The sequence below is a fragment of the Callithrix jacchus genome, chromosome 14 (genome assembly GCF_049354715.1).
Source record: "Callithrix jacchus isolate 240 chromosome 14, calJac240_pri, whole genome shotgun sequence".
NCBI lineage: Eukaryota > Metazoa > Chordata > Mammalia > Primates > Cebidae > Callithrix > Callithrix jacchus.
This window is the reverse complement of record NC_133515.1, coordinates 40730394-40750004: the sequence shown is the minus strand read 5'-3', so window position 1 is coordinate 40750004 and position 19611 is coordinate 40730394. Positions and strand designations below refer to the sequence as shown.

At 37.9% G+C, this 19611-nt stretch overlaps 1 protein-coding gene across 6 annotated transcripts in view; it reads left to right on the top strand.

Annotated features, from left to right (window-relative positions):
- The window catches only part of EXOC6B (exocyst complex component 6B), a 694189-nt gene that overhangs the window by 238105 nt on the left and 436473 nt on the right, over positions 1-19611 (top strand). For 5 of the 6 annotated variants that reach the window (XM_078349070.1, XM_035272273.2, XM_035272271.3 and 2 more), the window contains one exon: positions 10859-11035. The exons of the other annotated variant lie outside the window; for it this stretch is intronic. In XM_078349070.1, the coding sequence (XP_078205196.1) occupies positions 10859-11035 (177 nt within the window). The remainder of the gene's footprint in view (positions 1-10858; positions 11036-19611) is intronic. 6 annotated transcript variants of the gene reach the window in all.

The following is a 19611-nucleotide window of genomic DNA, read 5'->3' as shown; positions in this document are numbered from 1 at the left end:
CACTTTTTAATGGGGTTATTTGTTTTTACTTGTTGAATTGTGGAAGTTCCTTATAGATTCTGGATATCAGATGCATAGTTTGCAAATATTTTCTCCCATTCTTTAGGTTGTCTGTTTTCTATGTTGATAGTTTCTTTTACTGTGTAGAAGCTCTTTAGTTTAATTAGGCCCTATTTATCAATTTTTGTTTTTGTTGCTTGCTTTTGTGGACTTAGACATAAATTATTTCCCAAGGCTGATGTCTAGAATGGCATTTCCTAGGTTTTCTTCTAGCATTTTAATAGTTTGAGGTTTTTCATGGAAATCTTTAGTTCATCATGAGTTAATTTTTGTATATGTAAAAGATAGAGGTCCCGTTTTATTCTTCTGCATATAGCTAGCCCAGTTATCCCAGCACCATTTATTGAATTAAGAAGCCCTTTTCCCCTTGCTTATTTTTGTCCACTTTGTAGAATCAGATGGTTGTAGGTGTGTGGCTTTATTTATGGGTTCTCTATTGTGTTGTTTCGGTCTATATATCAGTTGAATTGGTACCAACTCTTCTTTGTACATCTTGTAGAATTTGGGTATGATTACATCTAGTCCAGGGCTTTTTTAGGTTGATAGGTTTTTTTTGTTGTTGTTGTTACTGATACTATTTTGGAACTCGATATTGGTCTAGCAGGATTTCACTATCTTCCTGATTTTTTATTTTTTATTTTTTTATAATTGCATTTTAGGTTTTGGGGTACATGTGAAGAACATGCAAGATAGTTGCATAGGTACACACGTAGCAGTGTGATTTGCTGCCTTCCTCCCCTTCACCCACATCTGGCATTTCTCCCCATGCTATCCCTCCCCAGCTCCTCCCCCGCTGTCCCGCCCCTATTCCCCCCAAGAGACCCCAGTGTGTAGTGCTCCCCTCCCTGTGTCCATGTGTTCTCATTGTTCAACAACCACCTATGAGTGAGAACATGCGGTATTTCATATTCTGTTCTTGTGTCAGTTTGCTGAGAATGATGTTCTCCAGGTTCATCCATGTCCCTGCAAAGGACATGAACTCATCATTTTTGATTGCTGTATAATATTCCATGGCGTATATGTGTATCTTCCTGATTTAATCTTGAGAGATTGTGTTTCTCAGGAATTTATTAATTTCCTCTAGATTTTCCAGTTTTTACATAGTGGTGTCCATACTAGGCCCTGAGCATCTGTTATATTTCTGTGGTATCTCTTGTAATACCACCTTTGTCATTTCTTTTCTTTTATTTTTTTTGCACTCTGTTACCTAGGCTGGAGTGCTATGGCATGATCTTGGCTCACTGCAACCTTCGCCTCCTGGGTTCAAGTGATTCTTTTGCCTCAGCCTCCTGAGTAGCTGGGACTATAGGCATGAGCCACCACATCTGGCACATATTGTATTTTTAGTTGGGACAGGGTTTCACTGTGTTGGCCAGGCTGGTCTCAAACTCCTGACTTCAGGTGAACCACCTGCCTTGGTCTGCCAAAGTACTGGGATTGCAGGCGGGAGCCACTGTGCCTGGCCACCTTTGTCATTTCTGATTGTGCTTATTTGGATTTTCTCTCTTTTTTCTTTGTTAATCTAGCTCATAATCAATCAACCTAGTTTATTCTTTAGAACAACCCACTTTTAATTTCATTGATCTTTGGTGCGCATTTTTGCATCTCAATATTGTTCAATTTTTCTCTAATGTTTTTTTCTTCCAGTAGTTTTGAGGTTGGTTTGTTCTTGTTTTAGTCATTTCTTTAGGTGAGATATTAGATCATTAATTTGAGATCTTTCTAACTTTTTTAGGTAGATGTTTCAGGCTATAAATTTTCCTCTTAACACTGCTTTTGTTGCGTCCCAGAGATTTTGGTATGTTCTGTTTCTGTATTCATTTGTTTCAAAGAATATTTTGATTTCTTTCTTAGTTTGTTGTTTACTCAAAAGTTATTCGGGAACAAATTGTTTAATTTCTATGTAATTGTGTGGTTTTGGGAGATCTTCTTGGTATTGATTTCTGTTTTTATTCCACTGTGCTCTGACAGTATAGTTGGTATGATTTCAGTTTTTTTTTTTTTTAAATTTACTGAGACTTTCTCTATAGCCAATGACGTGATCCATCTTGGAGTATGTTCCTTGTATAGAGGAGAATGTATATTCGTGGTTGATAGGTGGGGTGTTCTATAAATGTCTGTTAGGTCCAATTGGTCCACTGTTGAATTTAAGTCCAGAATATCTGTTAGTTTTCTGCCTCTGGGGTCTGTCTGTTACCAGTGGAGTATTGAAGTCCTTCACTATTATTGTGTGGTCATCTGAGTCTTTTCCTAGGTCAAGAAGAACTTGCTTTATGAAGTGTTAGGTGCACACATATTTAGAGCAGTTAAGTCTTCCTGTTGAATTGCACCATTCATCATTATATAATGCCCTTCTTTGTTCTTTTTTACAGTTGTTGGCTTAAGGTATGATTTATCGGATATACGAATGGTAACTTGTGCTTTTTTTGTTTTCTATGTGTGCCTGTGAGTAGGCACAAATCCTTTACTTTGAGCCTATGCCTATCATTACATGTGAGATGGTCTCTGGAAGACAGGATGGAAGGGCCTTGTTTTCTTTCTTGTTTTTTTTTTTTAAAAACCTAACTTGCATATTAGTACCTTTTAAGTAGGGTATTTAGACTGTTTATGTTCAAGGTTAATATTGATATTGTTAGCTGGTTGCTTTGTAGTTTCTATGGTGTTATTGCTTTATAGGGTCTTGTGGGCTATGTACTTAAGTATACTTTTGTGGTAGCAAGTATTGTTCTTTTGTTTCCATGTTTAGAACTCTCTTAAGGGGCCAGGGCAGTGGCTCATGCCTGTAATCCCAGCACTTTGGGAGGCTAAGGAAGGCAGATCACCACCTGAAGTCAGGAGTTTGAGACCAGCCTGGCCAACATGGTGAAACCCCTTCTCTATTAAAAACACAAAAAATTAGCCAGTGTGATGGCGTGTGCCTGTAGTCCGGAAGCTACTCAGGAGACTGAGGCATGAGAATCGCTTGAACCCTGGAGGCGGAGGTTGCAGTGAGCTGAGATCATGCACTGCACTCCAGCCTGGTGACAGAGTGAGACTCTATCAAAAAACAAAAACAAAGACAAAACAAAAAACAAAACAAAAAAAACCACAAAAAACTCCCTTAAGGATTTCTTTTAAGGTGGGTCTAGTATTTCCCTTAGTGTTTGCTTGTTTGGACAAGATTTTTTTTTCTCCTTTGCTTATGAAGCTTAGTTGGCTGGATATCAAATTCTTGGTTTGAATTTCTTTTCTGTAACAACACTGACAATATTTTCCTAATCTGTCCTGTCTTGTAAGAGTTCCACTGAGAAGTTCACTGTTAGCCTCATGGGTATCATTTTGTATGTGGCATGACCTTTTTCTCTAGCCACCTTCAAGATTTTTTCTTTAGAGTTGAGCTTGGATAGTGTGTTGACTATATGCCTTGATGATGTTCATGTTGTGTAGTATCTTGCAGGTGTTCTTTGGATTTCTTATATCTGTATGTCCACCTCTCTAGTGAGATCAGGGAGGTTTCCTTGAATTGTTCCCTGAAATATGTTTTCCAGGTTGTTGACTTTTTCTTCTTCACTCTTAGGAATGCCAGTAATTCATAGGTTTGGTTGTTTTACGTAGTCCCATAGTTCTTGAAGACTTTGTTCATTTTTAACAATTCTTTTTTATTTTTATCTGACTGGGTTAGTTCAAAGACTGGTCTTTAAGCTCTGCAATTCTTTCTTCCTCTTTGTCCATCCTATTGCTAAAACTTTCCATTGTATTTTGAAATTCCCTAAGTGAGTTTGTCAATTCCGGAAGCTCTAATTAATTTCTTTTAAATATATTTATCTTTCTCTTCATTTCCTTGGTTGATTTAGAAGTTTCTTTGTGTTGATTTTCAACCTTTTCTTAGATCTCATTGAGCTTCCTTGTAGTCCCTTTTGAATTCTTTATCTGTTATTTCTAAATTTCCATTTTTGTAAGGAGCCATTGCTGGAGAGCTTTTGTGACCTTATGATGGTGTCACTACATTCAGATTTTTCATGGTCTCAGAATATTTGTACTGCTTCTTTCTCAGCTAGAGATACTGCACTTCTAATTTCTGTAATTCTTTTCTATTTTGGAGACAGGGTCTCACTTTATAATCCATGCTGGAGTATAGTGGTATGATCTCAGCTCACTGCAACCTCCACCTCCTGGAATCAAGTGATCCTCCCACCTCGGCCTCCAAAATATCTGGGAGCACAGCTACAGGCCCCAGGATTTTTTCTTTCTTTTTGGTTAGAGATGGAGTTTCGCCGTATTGCCCAAGCTGGTCTTGAACTCTGAGCTCAAGCAGTCAGCCCACCTCGGCCTCCCAAAGTGCTAGGATTATAGGCATGAGCCACTACTCCTGACCTATAATCATTTTTGTGTGGCTAAAATTTTTACATTTTTATTTTTTGCCCTGTTATATATATATATATATATATATATATATATATATATATATATATTCCTCCCCCCACTTCTCTTTTTCCCTCCCTAGGGCCTGTGACTACAGAGAATGTTGGGCAGGGTCTTTTGGCTTTTTTTCTATGGACTATGAACTTCTGTCAGCAGATTTTATATTGAGTCTGTGATTGAACTTGGAAGCCAGTAGATGGTGCATATAGGTCAGTGCTGATTGTGCCCAGTGTGGTTGGGTATATATCTGACCCTTTTTTATTGGGAGAAGCTCTCTGTTACCTCAGTTAGTGGGCTGATCTGTGGAGTGTACCCTGGTCTCAGCTCCCAGCTTTGCTCTGGGGGTTGGAGGGGTGGTAAGATGGAAGGGGTCAAACCCAGCAGGCCCACCTACAGGTCCCCCAGTGGCAGGCACAAGCACTAGTGCTGAAGGAGAATTCAGTGGGTGGCCACTAAGTGCCCAGAGGTATGCCTAGGTGTGGAGTTGGGAAATCTTTGTCCCAAGTTCTCTGCATGGGGTGGGGGCTGTGGGAGGTGGAGGCTTCCCCAACTCCTTGTCCAGGAGAAGAATGCTCCAGGAACCTGGAGATCTGCCTGGGCCTGGGGTAACTATTAGAACTTTAAAGGTGATATAGTGACCACCTTCCTTCATTTAAATACAAAAGGCCCTACGTATAATAACCTTATTGATGGAAATCGCTTGGGGCTTGATGAAGGTGTAAGAAAACTACTTGTCTATTTATTTGTTTTAAGATATCATACAAAACACACACCACATAAACATACTCCTATGTATAATAACATACAAATAACTTTTTTGAGATTATCTTCAGATGGCCTTTTTCCTTCATCTCAAATCACCTTTTGTTTGTTTGTTTGAATCTTATACTGGAGTTGCCAGAGAAAGATTCCAGAGCCAGTCCCAGTAAGTGGGAAAAGACCATGGTTTGAAACTGCAGCTTTTTTACAGTTATTTTTGTTTGGTGACACTTGAAGTGGCAACTTTGGATTCTTCCTATCTTGATTTTGACATTTATTTTCATGGTTATCCTTTGGGGTTCAGACACGAAACAATCACAATTCCACTTTGCTGTATTGTTGATGGGATGTTATTTTAGCTTTGGTTTCTCTTAGCCTGGGGAGTTGATATGTGGCTGGTTTAGTTAATTATATGATCACACGGAACAGAAGTAAGAGTTAGGAGGAATGAAAAGAGAAGGTGGGAGAGTCAGTACGATGGTACAATGCTAGCGCAGTCTGGTTCCTTAATCTATGGGACTCTGAGAGGACTTTTGGAACTGACTATGGAGGGAACAAAGCAAAGAAACATTTCTGTCAGCTCTTTTTCAAGGGTTGTTTTACTTCTAGATTGTGCTCCAGGAGTGTTAAGTATTTATTGTGGGATTCCACATTCTGGTATTAGAAAAGTCCTAAGGCAGGAAGCAAGAAGTGTACCGTAAGTATCCAAGCTGATGTCAGGTTACATTATGTGATGCTTCCAGACCTGTTCAGAACTGGTTGCTGATGGTAGCTGGAATAATAGGCGAGACAGAGGATGTAAGTGAAGCACTAATGGTGTCTATTACAGATATATAATACTTGAAATGTATGTAAATGCAAAATTTGTTATACAATGATATTAGATGCCATTAATTATTTTGTATAGAAATATTGCTGCATTTCAGATGTTTCCATAGTAGATAGTGAAACAAGATTCCTGGCCAGGCCTGGTGGCTCACGCCTGTAATCCCAGTACTTTTGTAGGCTGAGGCAGGTGGATCATTTGAGTCAGGAGTTTGAGAGCAGCCTGGCCAACATGGTGACACTGCATCTCTACTTAAAATACAAAAAATGTGCTGGGCGTAGTGGCGTGTGCCTGTAATCCCAGCTACTTGGAAGGCTGAGAATTGCTTGAACCTAGGAGGCAGAGGTGGGGGACAGAGTGAGACCCTGTCTCCAAAAAAAAAAAAAAAAAAAAAAGATTCCTATTTCTTTTTTAGAGGCAAGACATGTAGAGCTTGTTTGTTTGTTTGTTTGTTTTAATTCAAGAGACTTCACATGTATTTTCAAATTTGAGCCTTGTGGCAGCTCTGAGGTAGGTTTAATTAATCTTTTTCTTTTTCATAGATAAGGATATTGCACAGAGAAGTAACCTGCTCAATTAGTACGTTTCAGAGTAAGACCTATCTTTTCCCAAGAAGCTTTGTTTCTCCCCTGTTTAGAGCACCCTGTTATTGAAGCCTATATAATTATATTAGGCCTCCAAGGCTTCCAACCTATAAGCGTAAACCTCTCTTTTCAACTGTTTTCTTATTCTGGAGGTCATTTGTATGTATGCCTCTAATCCACTAGAGGTCAGTATTGGGTTGAGAAAATCAGGCACCTTTAGCTTTTGATTCTTAGTATTTTTAACTCTGAGTCTTATTGCTGGGTAGCCTTGGAAGTTGTGGTCCACAATAAATGTTTATTTAATGTCATATATAAGATGCCTTATAGACACACTTTGACAGTTTTAGAAGTGCTAATAGTGAATTAGTTTAACAGTCCAGGTTAGGTTTTGCTTGTGGGTTCTCCCCTAACTTCTAATGGGTAGAAAAGCACTCAAGTCATGTCTTTTATAAATTTTTATTGGACCAAATCTCATTTTCACATGGATCCCCTTTTATTATCTCTTACCTTTATATAATAAATATCTAAATTTACTATGTGTATGTCACTTTCTGGACTGGGGTATTCTAAGAACGGTAAAGTGTTTTTCTTATCCTGAGAGAGTGGTATACACGGAGGTGCTTTACTGTCATTTTCACCTCCATAACCAGCAGGTTTGCCGAACTCATCTTTTTTTATCCTGCATTCAACTTACTATTTTCATTGTTCTTATTGTTTGGAATGGTCCTATTGTCTGGTCATCAAGGTGAGAATACCTGGAGTTTTTCTTATTTTCTTCTTCTCTTTCATTTACTACATTTAAGTCAGTAAATTCTGTTACTTTTGCTTCTTATAATCTGTTGTTACCTTTATTCAAGTTCTCATAATGTTATTTGGACTGTTTTAGTGATCAGTATTAGATTTCCTGTTTCCAGTGTTTGTCTTCTCCCAGTTGACTACTCCTCTACTCCTAGAGGTTTTGTCTGATCTGTAAAGCTGATCCCATTATTCTCTTGCTCACATTCTTTTATTGTTTCTCTAACAGTGAAACTGCTCTATATAGCATCTTTAACTTTATCTCCTGTTATTCCTTTATAACCTATACTCTAATTATACTAAGCTATTTGCCATTCCCTGAGTGGATAATATTTTTTTATACATAGTCCTTTCACATGCTGTTTCATTCTTCTGGAATGGTTGCTCTTTCCATTTATCTCTGAAAAAAATCATATTTATCTTTTACCATATTTATCTTTTCTTTGCCTATTTGCTTCCTGTAATAGTATGATGTGAGATTCAGGAGTCAGGGTCTCCATCTTATTTCTTTGTGTCTCCAGTGTGCAACACAATGCTTGGTACCATGTAGACATTTAATACGTGTTTGACTGAAGGTAGAAGTACAGAGAGAAAGCATCATGAGTAGAGCAGTGAGAAACAGCTTTCTAAAGGAAGAAGAATTTTAATTGGGTTTTGTAGAAAGAGTTAGATTGAAGCAGGGAAAGGTAATCAGGTAGAGAAATGGCATAAGTAAAGATATAGAAGTGGAAATTTACCTAGTGTATTTTTAGGAGGTAGAGTCTCATCTGATTGGAAGATTCATCTTGGAGGGTATTGGGTAAGTACATTGGAAAATTAGATTTAGCTTCCATTCTGGTGGAATTTAAGTGATTGATTATGAAGTTTAGGTTTGTTTAAAGCCCCCTCTCCCCCAATTTCCCTTATATTTAATTGGCATGATGAATAAATGTGATTTAAGAAGAGCCTGGCTGCATTAGGTAGGGGGATTGTAATGGGAAGGTGATTAGTTTCATTTTAGGTATGTTGGAAATGAGGCGATGGTGGAACACACATTAGTAATAGGAAATGAGACATGTGCTACTGGATTTTGGGAGAGTAGAACGATGGTTTTGCTCAATTTCTCTATATTAAGAAATCAGAGAAGAATATATATGAGGGACTCTTGAGGAAGAGGTGGTTAAGTGCATAAAAATTACTTACAAATAGATCAAACAACTAAGAAAATGAAAGCACCTAAATGCTTTCGAATATCTAGCTGCTGTTTATATGCTTTGTACCCCCTCCCTCTACTCCAACCTAGTCAGCCGAAATCAATCAGCTGCTTCTTTCCCACATTATTATAATGGGTGTCTCTGGAGGGATAGAATCAGTGGTCTTGATGAAACAGCATAGCATGTTAGAAAATATCTATGAAGGGCTTTTTCTTTTTGTCATTTTCATGGACTTCAGTGTTACATTTTCAGTTTAATATATATTATATGTATTTATATATTTATATCTGTATTTAGTCTTTACCACCTCCTGCAAGTCCCATAACATACATTTTGAATAGATAACTTTCATTTGTTCATTGCTTTTGAAACACTGACAATATTTTATTGATTGTGAAAGAAAAATAATTAACAGGATTCAATAAAATACACCTTACTTATGAAAGAGTTTGATTTTGCTGTACTGAAAGAAGATAGAGTTAGGGGAGCAAATGATTACTCTCTAGTTGAGAGTTTGCTTTTTTAAAATATGAAAGTTTTAAAGGAAGTTCTGCCTTCCTTTGTGCTTCTGGAGTCCTTGATCCCTTTTTGTATATTTTGCATTGGAAGTATATGGGGAAAAACATCTTACTTTTGAGAAAAATAGGAAGAATATTCTATTTAACTTGGTTTCTGAAAGGCTTAGAGGATATTGTGTCTTATACAAACCTAAATTAAATGACTTTGGGTAATTCTCTATCTCAGTTTGTTACTGAAGCCATGTATTTATGTAAATCGAACCAAAATATCAACGGGTAATATGTAGAGAAACAAGTATATCCATTGATTGAAATCTCTGGAATGTACATTCTTTTCATTTTCTTGGCAGAAACTAGTCCACATAGTTGAAGTTTTTCTCTGCCTTGTTATAATTGTCTCATTTGACCATGCCTGGACTTCTTATGCTTCATATTTATCTTCATTTCATTAATCTTATACAAAAGATTTGGAGACTGATTTTTCTCCTGGTCTAATTTCTATTTGCCACTGAGGAGAAATATCATATATTAATTAAGAAATATGTACTTTCAGAGGTCACATTCTCAAGCTTTGTATCTTGGGGTGATACCAAATATTACATTAAAAGAAAGAAAAAAGGAAAGTTCCATTGGGAAATGTTTTCGGAACATGTTGGATTAAGCCAAATTAAACAAGTTTCTTTAAAATAGGACTTCTCCCAGCTTTTATTCTGTTAGTGTGCATTACATATCTATAAGAAGTCTTCATGGGATGCAGGGTTTCCTGTTGATTTGACCACAACTCATTTTTGGGAAACATTTTGGTCATGCTTTGAGGGACTGTTGGTGTAGTGGAAATATCACTGATTTGAAATTTAGGAGATCATACTTTAAGCTTCTGATTTACTACTTACTTGCCTTGTGACTTCAAACAAATCCTTTGTTTTCTAGCCTCAGTTTCCTGGGTGGTGATTAAGGTAACTTCTAGCTCTAATAATGTGTGGTTTAATATTTCTGTTGTTGACTCTGGATAGTCACACTTTTTACCTCTCTGTATCTATTGAAACCATGCCATCATTTCAGTAAATTTTTTTTTTTAGGCTGAAGGGATTATGCTACCTTTTCTAGGGTTCAGAAGAAAAAGAACCCTTTAAAATCACAGTCATGGAATCCTATTGGATTACTTAGTTAAATCATTTTCTGAAGATAATTCATTCTCCTGATTATATTTCATTGGTCTCTTATATCTACATAACTGTTTTTAACAGTCTCTTAAGCCTAAATGAATTAAAATTAATTCTAAGCTCCCACCCTTTCTCCTCCAAACATTATAGTCTCAATATGGTATTTTTCTTGTAAAAGATAAACAGTAGGACTTTGTACTAATCACCTGGCCTACTTAGGCAAAAATGGATAGATTTCATTTTGTGAAGATTTAATGGATATATTAGAAAAGTATTATGATAATATTGACTGATTATCTGTTTTCTGTGTTAACTTGGAAAATGAGTTAAAATAGGATAGCTTCAGCGTTAAAAAGGTATACATTAGTGTGTTTGGTTTTATATGTGAGACTAAAGCTTTAATGTACTAAGGCCTTTTGTTGTAATATTTTAAGATACCAATTTGTTCAAAATTAGAAGTTCATTGAAAGCTTAATTAAGTTTTGTTTCTTTTTTCTTTCTTTCTCTCTCCCTACCCCCACCATTTTGGTGTGTTTGTGTGTGTTTTTCTCTATCCTAGGCCCAACAACAAAGAAACCTGGATAACATCGTCTTGCAACAACCCAGAATAGGTAGCAAGAGGAAATCTAAGAAAGATACATATATAATCTTTGATACAGAGATAGAAAGTACTAGTCCCAAGTCTGAACAGGATTCAGGAATTCTGGATGTTGAAGACGAGGAAGACGATGAAGAGGTAACTAACATTTGAAGTGGGGAAGTGAGACTTTTTATTTATTATTATTATACTTTAAGTTCTGGTGTACATGTGCAGATCATGCAGGTTTGTTACGTAGGTATACATGTGCCATGGTGGTTTGCTGCATCCATCAACCTGTCATCTATATTACGTATTTCTCCTAATGCTATTTCTCCCCTAACCCCACCTCCCCCCCACCAACAGGCTCTGGTGTGTGATGTTCCCCTTCCTGTGTTCATGTGTTCTCATTGTTTAACTCCCACTTATGAGTGAGTACATGTGGTGTTTGGTTTTCTGTTCCTGTGTTAGTTTGTTGAGAATGATGGTTTTCAGCTTCATCCATGTCCCTGCAAAGGACATGAACTGATTCATATTTATGGCTGCATAGTATTCCATGGTACCAATGTGCCACATTTTCTTTATCCAGTCTATCATAGATGGGCATTTGGTTTGGTCCAAGTCTTTGCTCTTGTGAATAGTGCTGCAATAAACATATATGTGCATGTGTCTTTATAGTAGAATGATTTATAATCCTTTCGGTACATACCTAGTAGTAGGATTGCTGGGTCAAATGGTATTTCTAGTTCTAGATTCTTGAGGAGTTGCCACACTGTCTTCCACAATGGTTGAACTAATTTACTCTCCCACCAACAGGGTAGAAGTGTTCCTGTTTCTCCACATCCTCTCTAGCATCTGTTGTCTCCTGACTTTTTAATGATTGCCATTCTAACTGACATGAGATGGCATCTCAATGTGGTTTTGATTTGCATTTTTTAATGACCAGTGATGATGAGCTATTTTTCATATGTTTGTTGGCTGCATAAATGTTTTCTTTTGAGAAGCGTCTGTTCATATCTTTTACCTACTTTTCAATGGGGTTTTTTTTTCTCACACATTTTTAAAGTTCTTTGTAGATTATGGATATTAGCCCTTTGTCAGATGGGTAGATTGTAAAAATTTTCTCCAATTCTGTAGGTTGCCTGTTCACTCTGATGATAGTTTCTTTTGCTGTGCAGAAGCTGTTTAGTTTAATTAGATCCCATTTGTCAATTTTGGCTTTTCTTGCCATTGCTTTTGGTGTTTTAATCATGAAATTTTTGCCAATGCCTATGTCCTGAATGGTATTGCCTAGGTTTCTTCTATGGTTTTTATGGTTTTAGGTCTTATGTTTAAATCTTTAATCCATCTTGAGTTAATTTTTGTGTAAGGTGTAAAGAAGGGGTCCAGTTTCAGTTTTCTGCATATGGCTAGCCAGTTTTCTCAACACCATTTATAAAATAAGGAATCCTTTTCTCGTTGCTTGTTTTTGTCAGATTTGTCAAAGATCAGATGGTCATAGATGTGCGGTGTTATTTCTGAGGCCTCTGTTCTGTTCCATTGGTCTATATCTCTATTTTGGTACCAGTACCATACTGTTTTGGTTGTTGTAGCCTTGTAGTATAGTCTGAAGTAAGGTAGTGTGATGCCTCCAGCTTTGTTCTTTTTGCTTAGGATTGTCTTGGGTATGTGGGCTCTTTTTTGGTTCCATATGAAATTTAAAGTCACTTTTTTCTAATTATATGAAGAAAGTCAATGGTAGCTTGATGGGGATAGCATTTAATCTGTAAATTACTTGGGGCAGTATGTCCATTTTCACAATATTGATTCTTCCTATTCATGAGCATGTAATGTTTTTCCATTTGTGTCCTCTCTTACTTCCTTGAGCAGTGGTTTGTAGTTCTCCTTGAAGAGGTCCTTCACATCCCTTGTGGGTTGTATTCCTAAGTATTTTATTCTCTTTGTAGCGATTGTGAATGGGAGTTCACTCATGATTTGGCTCTCTGTTTGTCTTACTGGAATGCTTGTGATTTTTGCACATTACTTTTGTTATCCTGAGACTTTGCTTAAGTTGCTTATCAGCTTAAGGAGTTTTTGAGATGATGGGGTTTTCTAAATATACAATCATGTCATCTGTAAACAGAGACAATTTGACTTCCTCTCTTCCTAGTCGAATACCCTTTATTTCTTTCTCTTACCTGATTGCCCTGGCCAGAACTTCCAATACTATGTTGAATAGGTGTGGTGAAAGAGGGCATCCTTGTCTTGTGCCGGTTTTCAAAGGGAATGCTTCCACCTTTTGCCCATTCAGTATGATATTGGCTGTGGGTTTGTCATAAATAACTCTTGTTATTTTGAGATACATTCCATCAATACCTAGTTAATTGAGAGTTTTTAGCATGAAGGGTTGTTAATTTTATCAAAGGCCTTTTCTGTATTTATTGAGCTAATTATGTGGTTTTTGTTATTGGTTCTGTTTAAGTGATGGATTACATTTTATTGATTTGTATATGTTGAACCAGGTTTGTATCCTAGAGATGAAGCTGACTTGATTGTGGTTGGTAAACTTTTTGATGTGCTGCTGGATTCAGTTTGCCAGTATTTTATTGAGGATTTTTGCATTGATGTTCATTAGGGATATTGGCCTGAAATTTTCTTTTTTTGTTGTGTCTCTGCCAGGTTTTGGTATTAGGATGACGCTGGCCTCATACAATGAGTTAGGAAGGAGTCCCTCTTTTTCTCTTGATTGGAATAGTTTCAGAAGGAATGGTACCAGCTCCTCTTTGTACGTCTGGTAGAATTCAGCTGTGAATCCATCTGGTTTTGGGCTTTTTTTTGCTTGGTAGGCTATTATGTACTGCCTCAATTTCAGAACTTGTTATTGGTCTATTCAGGGATTTGACTTCTTCCTGGTTTAGTCTTGGGAGGGTGTATGTGTCCAGGAATTTATCAATTTCTGGTAGATGTTCTAGTTTATTTGCATAGGGGTGTTTATCGTAGTCTCTGATGGTAGTTTGTATTTCTGTGGGATCAGTGGTGATATCCCCTTTATCATTTTTTATTGTGTCTATTTGACTCTTCCCTCTTTTCTTCTTTATTAGTCTGGCTAGTAGTCTATCTGTTTTGTTAATGTTTTGAAAAAGCTAACTCCTGGATTCATAGCCTTTTTTTTGAAGGGTGTTTTGTGTCTGTATCTCCTTCAGTCCTGTTCTGATTTTAGTTATTTCTTGTCTTTGCTAGCTTTTGATTTTGTTTGCTCTTGCTTCTCTGGTTCTTTTAATTGTAATGTAAGAGTATCAATTTTAGATATATTCTGCTTTCCCCTGTGGGCATTTAGTGCTATAAATTTCCCTCTGAATACTGCTTTAGCTGGGTCCTGGAGATTCTGGTACATTGTGTCTTTGTTCTCATTGGTTTCAAAGAACTAATTTATTTGTGCCTTAATTTGTTTTTACCCAGTAGTCATTCAGGAGCAGCTTGTTCCGTTTCCATGCAGTTGTGCAGTTTTGAGTGAGTTTCTTAATCCTGAGTTCTAATTTGATTGTACTGTGGTCTGAGAGACTGTTTGTTATGATTTCCTTTCTTTTGCATTTGCTGAGGAGTGTTTTACTTCCAATTATGTGGTCAGTTTTAGAATAAGTGTGATATGGTGCTAAGAAGAATGTATATTCTGTTAATTTGGGGTGGAGAGTTCTGTAGATGTCTATTAGGTCCACTTGGTCCAGAGATAAGTTCAAGTCCTGAATGTTCTTGTTAAGTTTCTGTCTCATTGATCTGTCTAATATTGACAGTGGGGTATTAACGTCTCCCATTATTAATGTGTGGGAGTCTAAGTCTCTTTGTAGGTCGTTAAGAACTTGCTTTATGAATCTGGATGCTCCTTATTGGGTGCATATGTATTTAGGATAGCTCTTCTTGTTGCATTGATCCCTTTACCATTATGTAATGCCCTTCTTTGTCTTTTTTGATCTCTGTTGGTTTAAAGTCTGTTTTATCAGAGACTAGGATTGCAACCCCTGCTTTTTTTTTTTTTTTTTGGCATTCCATTTTCTTGGTAAATATTCCTCCATCCCTTTATTTTGAGCCATTCTCCCCGTCACTTTCAGGTACACCAGTGAAACATAGGTTGGTCTTTTCACATAGTCCCATATTTCTTGGAGGCTTTGTTCATTTCTTTTCATTCTGTTTTCTCTAATCTTATCTTCGCGCTTTATTTCATTAAGTTGATCTTCAGTCTCTGATATTCTTTCTTCTGCTTGATTGATTCAGCTATTGATACTTGTGTATGCTTCATGAAGTTCTTATGCTATGTTTTTCAGCTCCATCAGGTCATTTATGGTCTTCTTTAAGCTGGTTATTCTATTTAGTAATTCCTCTAACCTTTTTTCAAGATTCTTAGCTTGCTTGCATTGGGTTAGAACATGCTTCTTTAGCTTGGAGGAGTTTGCTATTACCCACTTTCTGAAGCCTACTTCTGTCAATTTGTCAAACTCATTCTCCATCCAGTTTTGGGTTTGTTTGCTGGCAAGGAGTTGTGAACTTTTGAAGGAGAAGAGGCGTTCTGGTTTTTGGAATTTTCAGCCTTTTTGCACTGGTTTTTCCTTATTTTCATGGATTTATCTACTTTTGGTCTTTGATGCTAGTGACCTTCAGATGGGGTTTTTGTGTGGACATCCATTTTGTTGACGTAGATGCTATTCCTTTCTGTTTGTTAGTTTTCCTTCTAACAGTCATGCCCCTCTGCTGCAGGTCTGCTGGAGTTTGTTGGAGGTCTACTCCAGACCATATTTGCCTGGGTAATACCAGCGGAGGCTGCAGAACAGCAAAGATTGCTGCTTGTTTCTTCCTTTGGAAGCTTCCTCCCAGAGGGGCACACATCAGATGCCAGCTGGAGCTCTTCTGTATGAGGTGTTCATCTACCCCTACTGGGAGGTATCTCCCAGTCAGGAGGCACAGGGGTCAGGGACCCACTTGAGGAGACAGTCTGTCCTTTAGCAGAGCTCAAGTGCTATGCTGGGAGATCCACTGCTCTTTTCAGAGCCAGCAGGCAGGAATGTTTAAGTCTTCTGAAGCTGCGTGCACAGCCACCCCTTCCCCCAAGTGCTCTGTCCCATGGAGATGGGAGTTTTATCTATAAGCCCCTGACTGAGGCTGCTGCCTCTCTTTCAGAGTTGCCCTGCCCAGAGAGGAGGAATCTAGAGAGGCAGCTACAGCAGCTTTGCCAAATTGTGGTGGCTTTAAACCTCCCAGTGGCTTTGTTTACACTGTGAGGGGAAAACCACCTACTCAAGCCTCAGTAATGGCAGGCACCCCTCCCCCCACCAAGTTCAAGCATCTTAGGTTGACTTTGGACAGGCAGTCCAAAGTCAACCTAAGATGCTGGTTGTGAGAATTTCAAGCTAGTGGATCTCAGCTTGCTGGGTTCCTTCGAGGTGGGATCCACTGAGCTAGACAACTTGCTTCCCTGGCTTCAGCCCCTTTTCCAGGATAGTGAATAATTCTGTCTCACTGGTGGTCCAGGTGCCACTGGGGTATTAAAAAAAAAAAACTCCTGCAGCTAGCTCAGGAGTTTTGTTTGCCCAAATAGCCGCCCAGTTTTCTGCTTGAAACCCAGGGCTCTGGTGGCATAGACACCTGAGGGAATCTCCTGGTCTGTGGGTTGTAAAGACCATGGGAAAAGTGTGGTATTCGGGCTATAGTGCACCATTCCTCACGGCACAGTCTCTTGTGCCTTCCCTTGGCTAGGGGAGGGAATCCCCTGACCTGTTGCACTTCCTGGGTGAGTTGACACTCCATCCTGCTTTGGCTCACACTGCATGGGCTTCATCCACTGTCTAACCAGTTGCAATGTGATGAGCTGGGTACCTGAGTTGGAAATGTAGAAATCACCCACCTTCTGCGCTGATCTCACTAGGACCTGCAGATCAGAGCTGTTCCTATTGAGCCATCTTGCCAGCCACCTGGGAAGTGAGACTGTTTTTAAGCTTAAAGAGTATGGTTGAGATGTGATGAAGAGTTTATCCATATAATATAGTTTGTGTGATCTTCTGGATATTAAATACCATTTAAATACAAATAAGACTCAATTTAAGGAAACTGAAGTTACATTAAGATAATTTAGATACTGATTCTTTTTAAAGAATTTAAATTTTAAATTAACTCTTCTAGTTTTGAAAAGTTTCAGGGTTTCTAAATTCTGTACTGACTTGGAACTACCTTAAGGGAAGAGTAGTGTTTATCTGCCTAGAGACAGGAAGTCTAGGTGACCTTGGCTGAAACTGCAACAGTTACTCGAGATAAATAAAAAATGTTACTTCAAAACTGAGGAGTGAACCAATAGGTTTTTTACCTTGACACTGGTTCAGAAGGAAAATACAAAAAGATTCTAGAAAGTTGAGTGTGCATTTCTGGAGGAAATAAATATATGAGTGATTACAAGGTAACTGGGAATGTTGTGACATATTCATAACCTCATAGATTAGTTCTTTGTCACTGTTAGGGAAGAATAGGATTAAGTGCCTTAACTAGTACATATTTTTATATCCTTCTTTGTAGTTAGAAGTATGTTGTGTTTTTCTTTTTATTATACTTTAAGTTCTGGAGTACATGTGCAGATCTTGCAGGATTATTGCATAGATATATATACATGCCATGGTGGTTTGCTGCCTCCATCCCCCTGTCACCTACATCAGGCATTTCTTCCAATGTTATCCCTCCCCAACCTTCACACCCCTGGCTATCCCTCCTCTAGCCCCCAACCCCAAACAGTCCCCAGTGTGTAATGTTCTCCTCCCTGGGTCCATGTGTTCTCATTGTTCAACACCCACCTATGAGTGAGAACATGTGGTGTTTGGTTTTCTGTTCTTGTGTCAGTTTGCTGAGAATTATGGTTTCCAGATTCGTCCATGTCCCTACAAAGGACAGGAACTCATCCCTTTTTATGACTGTAAAGTATTCCATGGTGTATATGTGCCACATTTTCTTTGTCCAGTCTATCATTGATGGGCATTTGGGTTGGTTCTAGGTCTTTGCTATTGTAAACAGTGCTGCAACAACATACGTGTGCATGTGTCTTTATAATAGAATGATTTATAGTCCTTCGGATATATACCCAGTAATGGGATTGCTGGGTCAAATGGTATTTCTAGTTCAAGATCCTTGAGGAATTGCCACACTGTCTTCCACAATGGTTGAACTAATTTACACTCCCACCAACAGTGTAAGAGTGTTCCTATTTCTTCACATCCTCTCTAGCATCTGTTGTCTCCAGATTTTTTAATGATCACCATTCTAAGTGGTGTGAGATAGTATCTCAATGTGGTTTTGATTTGCATTTCTCTAATGACAGTGATGATGTGATGAGATTTTTTCATGTTTGTTGGCCTCATATATGTCTTCTTTTGAAAGTATCTGTTCATATCCTTCGACCACTTTTTGCTGAGGTTGGTTTTTCTTGTAAATCTGCTTTAGATTTTTTTTGACTGGTAGGCTATTAATTGCTGCCTCAACTTCAGACTTTGTTATTGGTCTATGCAGGGATTCAGCTTCTTCCTGGTGTAGTCTTGGGAGGGTGTAAGTGTACAGGAATATATCCATTTCTTCTAGATTTACTGTTATGTGCATATAGTTGTTTCTAGTAATCTTTGATGGTAGTTTGTATTTCTCTGGAATCAGTGGTGAGAGCCCCTTTATCATTTTTTTATTGCAGCTATTTGATTCTTCTTTTTTATTAGTCTGGTTAGTGGTCTATTTTGTTGATCTTAAAAAAAAAAAAAACCAGCTCCTGGATTTATTGATTTTTTTGAAGGTTTTTTTTTTTTTTTTGTGTTTGTGTCTCTATGTCCTTCAGTTCTGCTCTGATCTTAGTTATTTCTTGTCTTCTGCTAGCTTTTGAACTTGTTTGATCTTTCTCCTCTAGCTCTTTCAATTTTGATGATAGGGTGTCAAGTTTAGATCTTTCCTTGCTTCTCCTGTGGGCATTTAGTGCTATAAATTTCCCTGTAGACACTGCTTTAAATGTGTCCCAGAGATTCTGGTACATTGTATCTTTGTTCTCATTGGTTTTGAAGAGCCACATTATTTATGCCTTAATTTTATTGTTTATCCAGTCGTCATTCAAGAACAGGGTGTTCAGTTTCCATGTAGTTGTGCAGTTTTGAGTGAGTTTCTTAATCCTGAGTTCTAATTTCATTGCACTGTGGTCTGAGAGACTGTTTGTTATGATTTCCATTCTTTTGCATTTGCTGAGGAGTGACTTACTTCCAATTACGTGGTAAATTTTAGAATAAATGTGATGTGGTGCTAAGAAGAATGTATGTTCTGTGGATTTGGGGTGGACAGTTCTGTAGATGTCTATTAGGTCTGCTTGGTCCAGATCTGCATTCAAGTCCTGGATACTCTTGTTGATTTTCTGTCTTGTTTATCTGTCTAATATTGACAGTGAGTGTTAATGTCTCCCACTATTATTGTGTGGGGGTCTATTTCTCTTTGTAGGTTGTTAAGAACTTGCTTTATGTATCTGGGTGCTCCTGTATTGGGTGCATATATATTTAGGATAGTTAGCTCTTCTTGTTGCATTGATCCTTTTACCATTATGTAATGTCCTTCTTTGTCTCTTTTGAGCTTTGTTGGTTTAAAGTCTGTTTTATCAGAGACTAGGATTGCAACTCCTGCTTTTTTTGCTCTCCATTTCCTTGGTAAATCTTCTTCCATCCCTTTATTTTGAGTCTGTGTGTGTCTTTGCATGAGAGATGGGA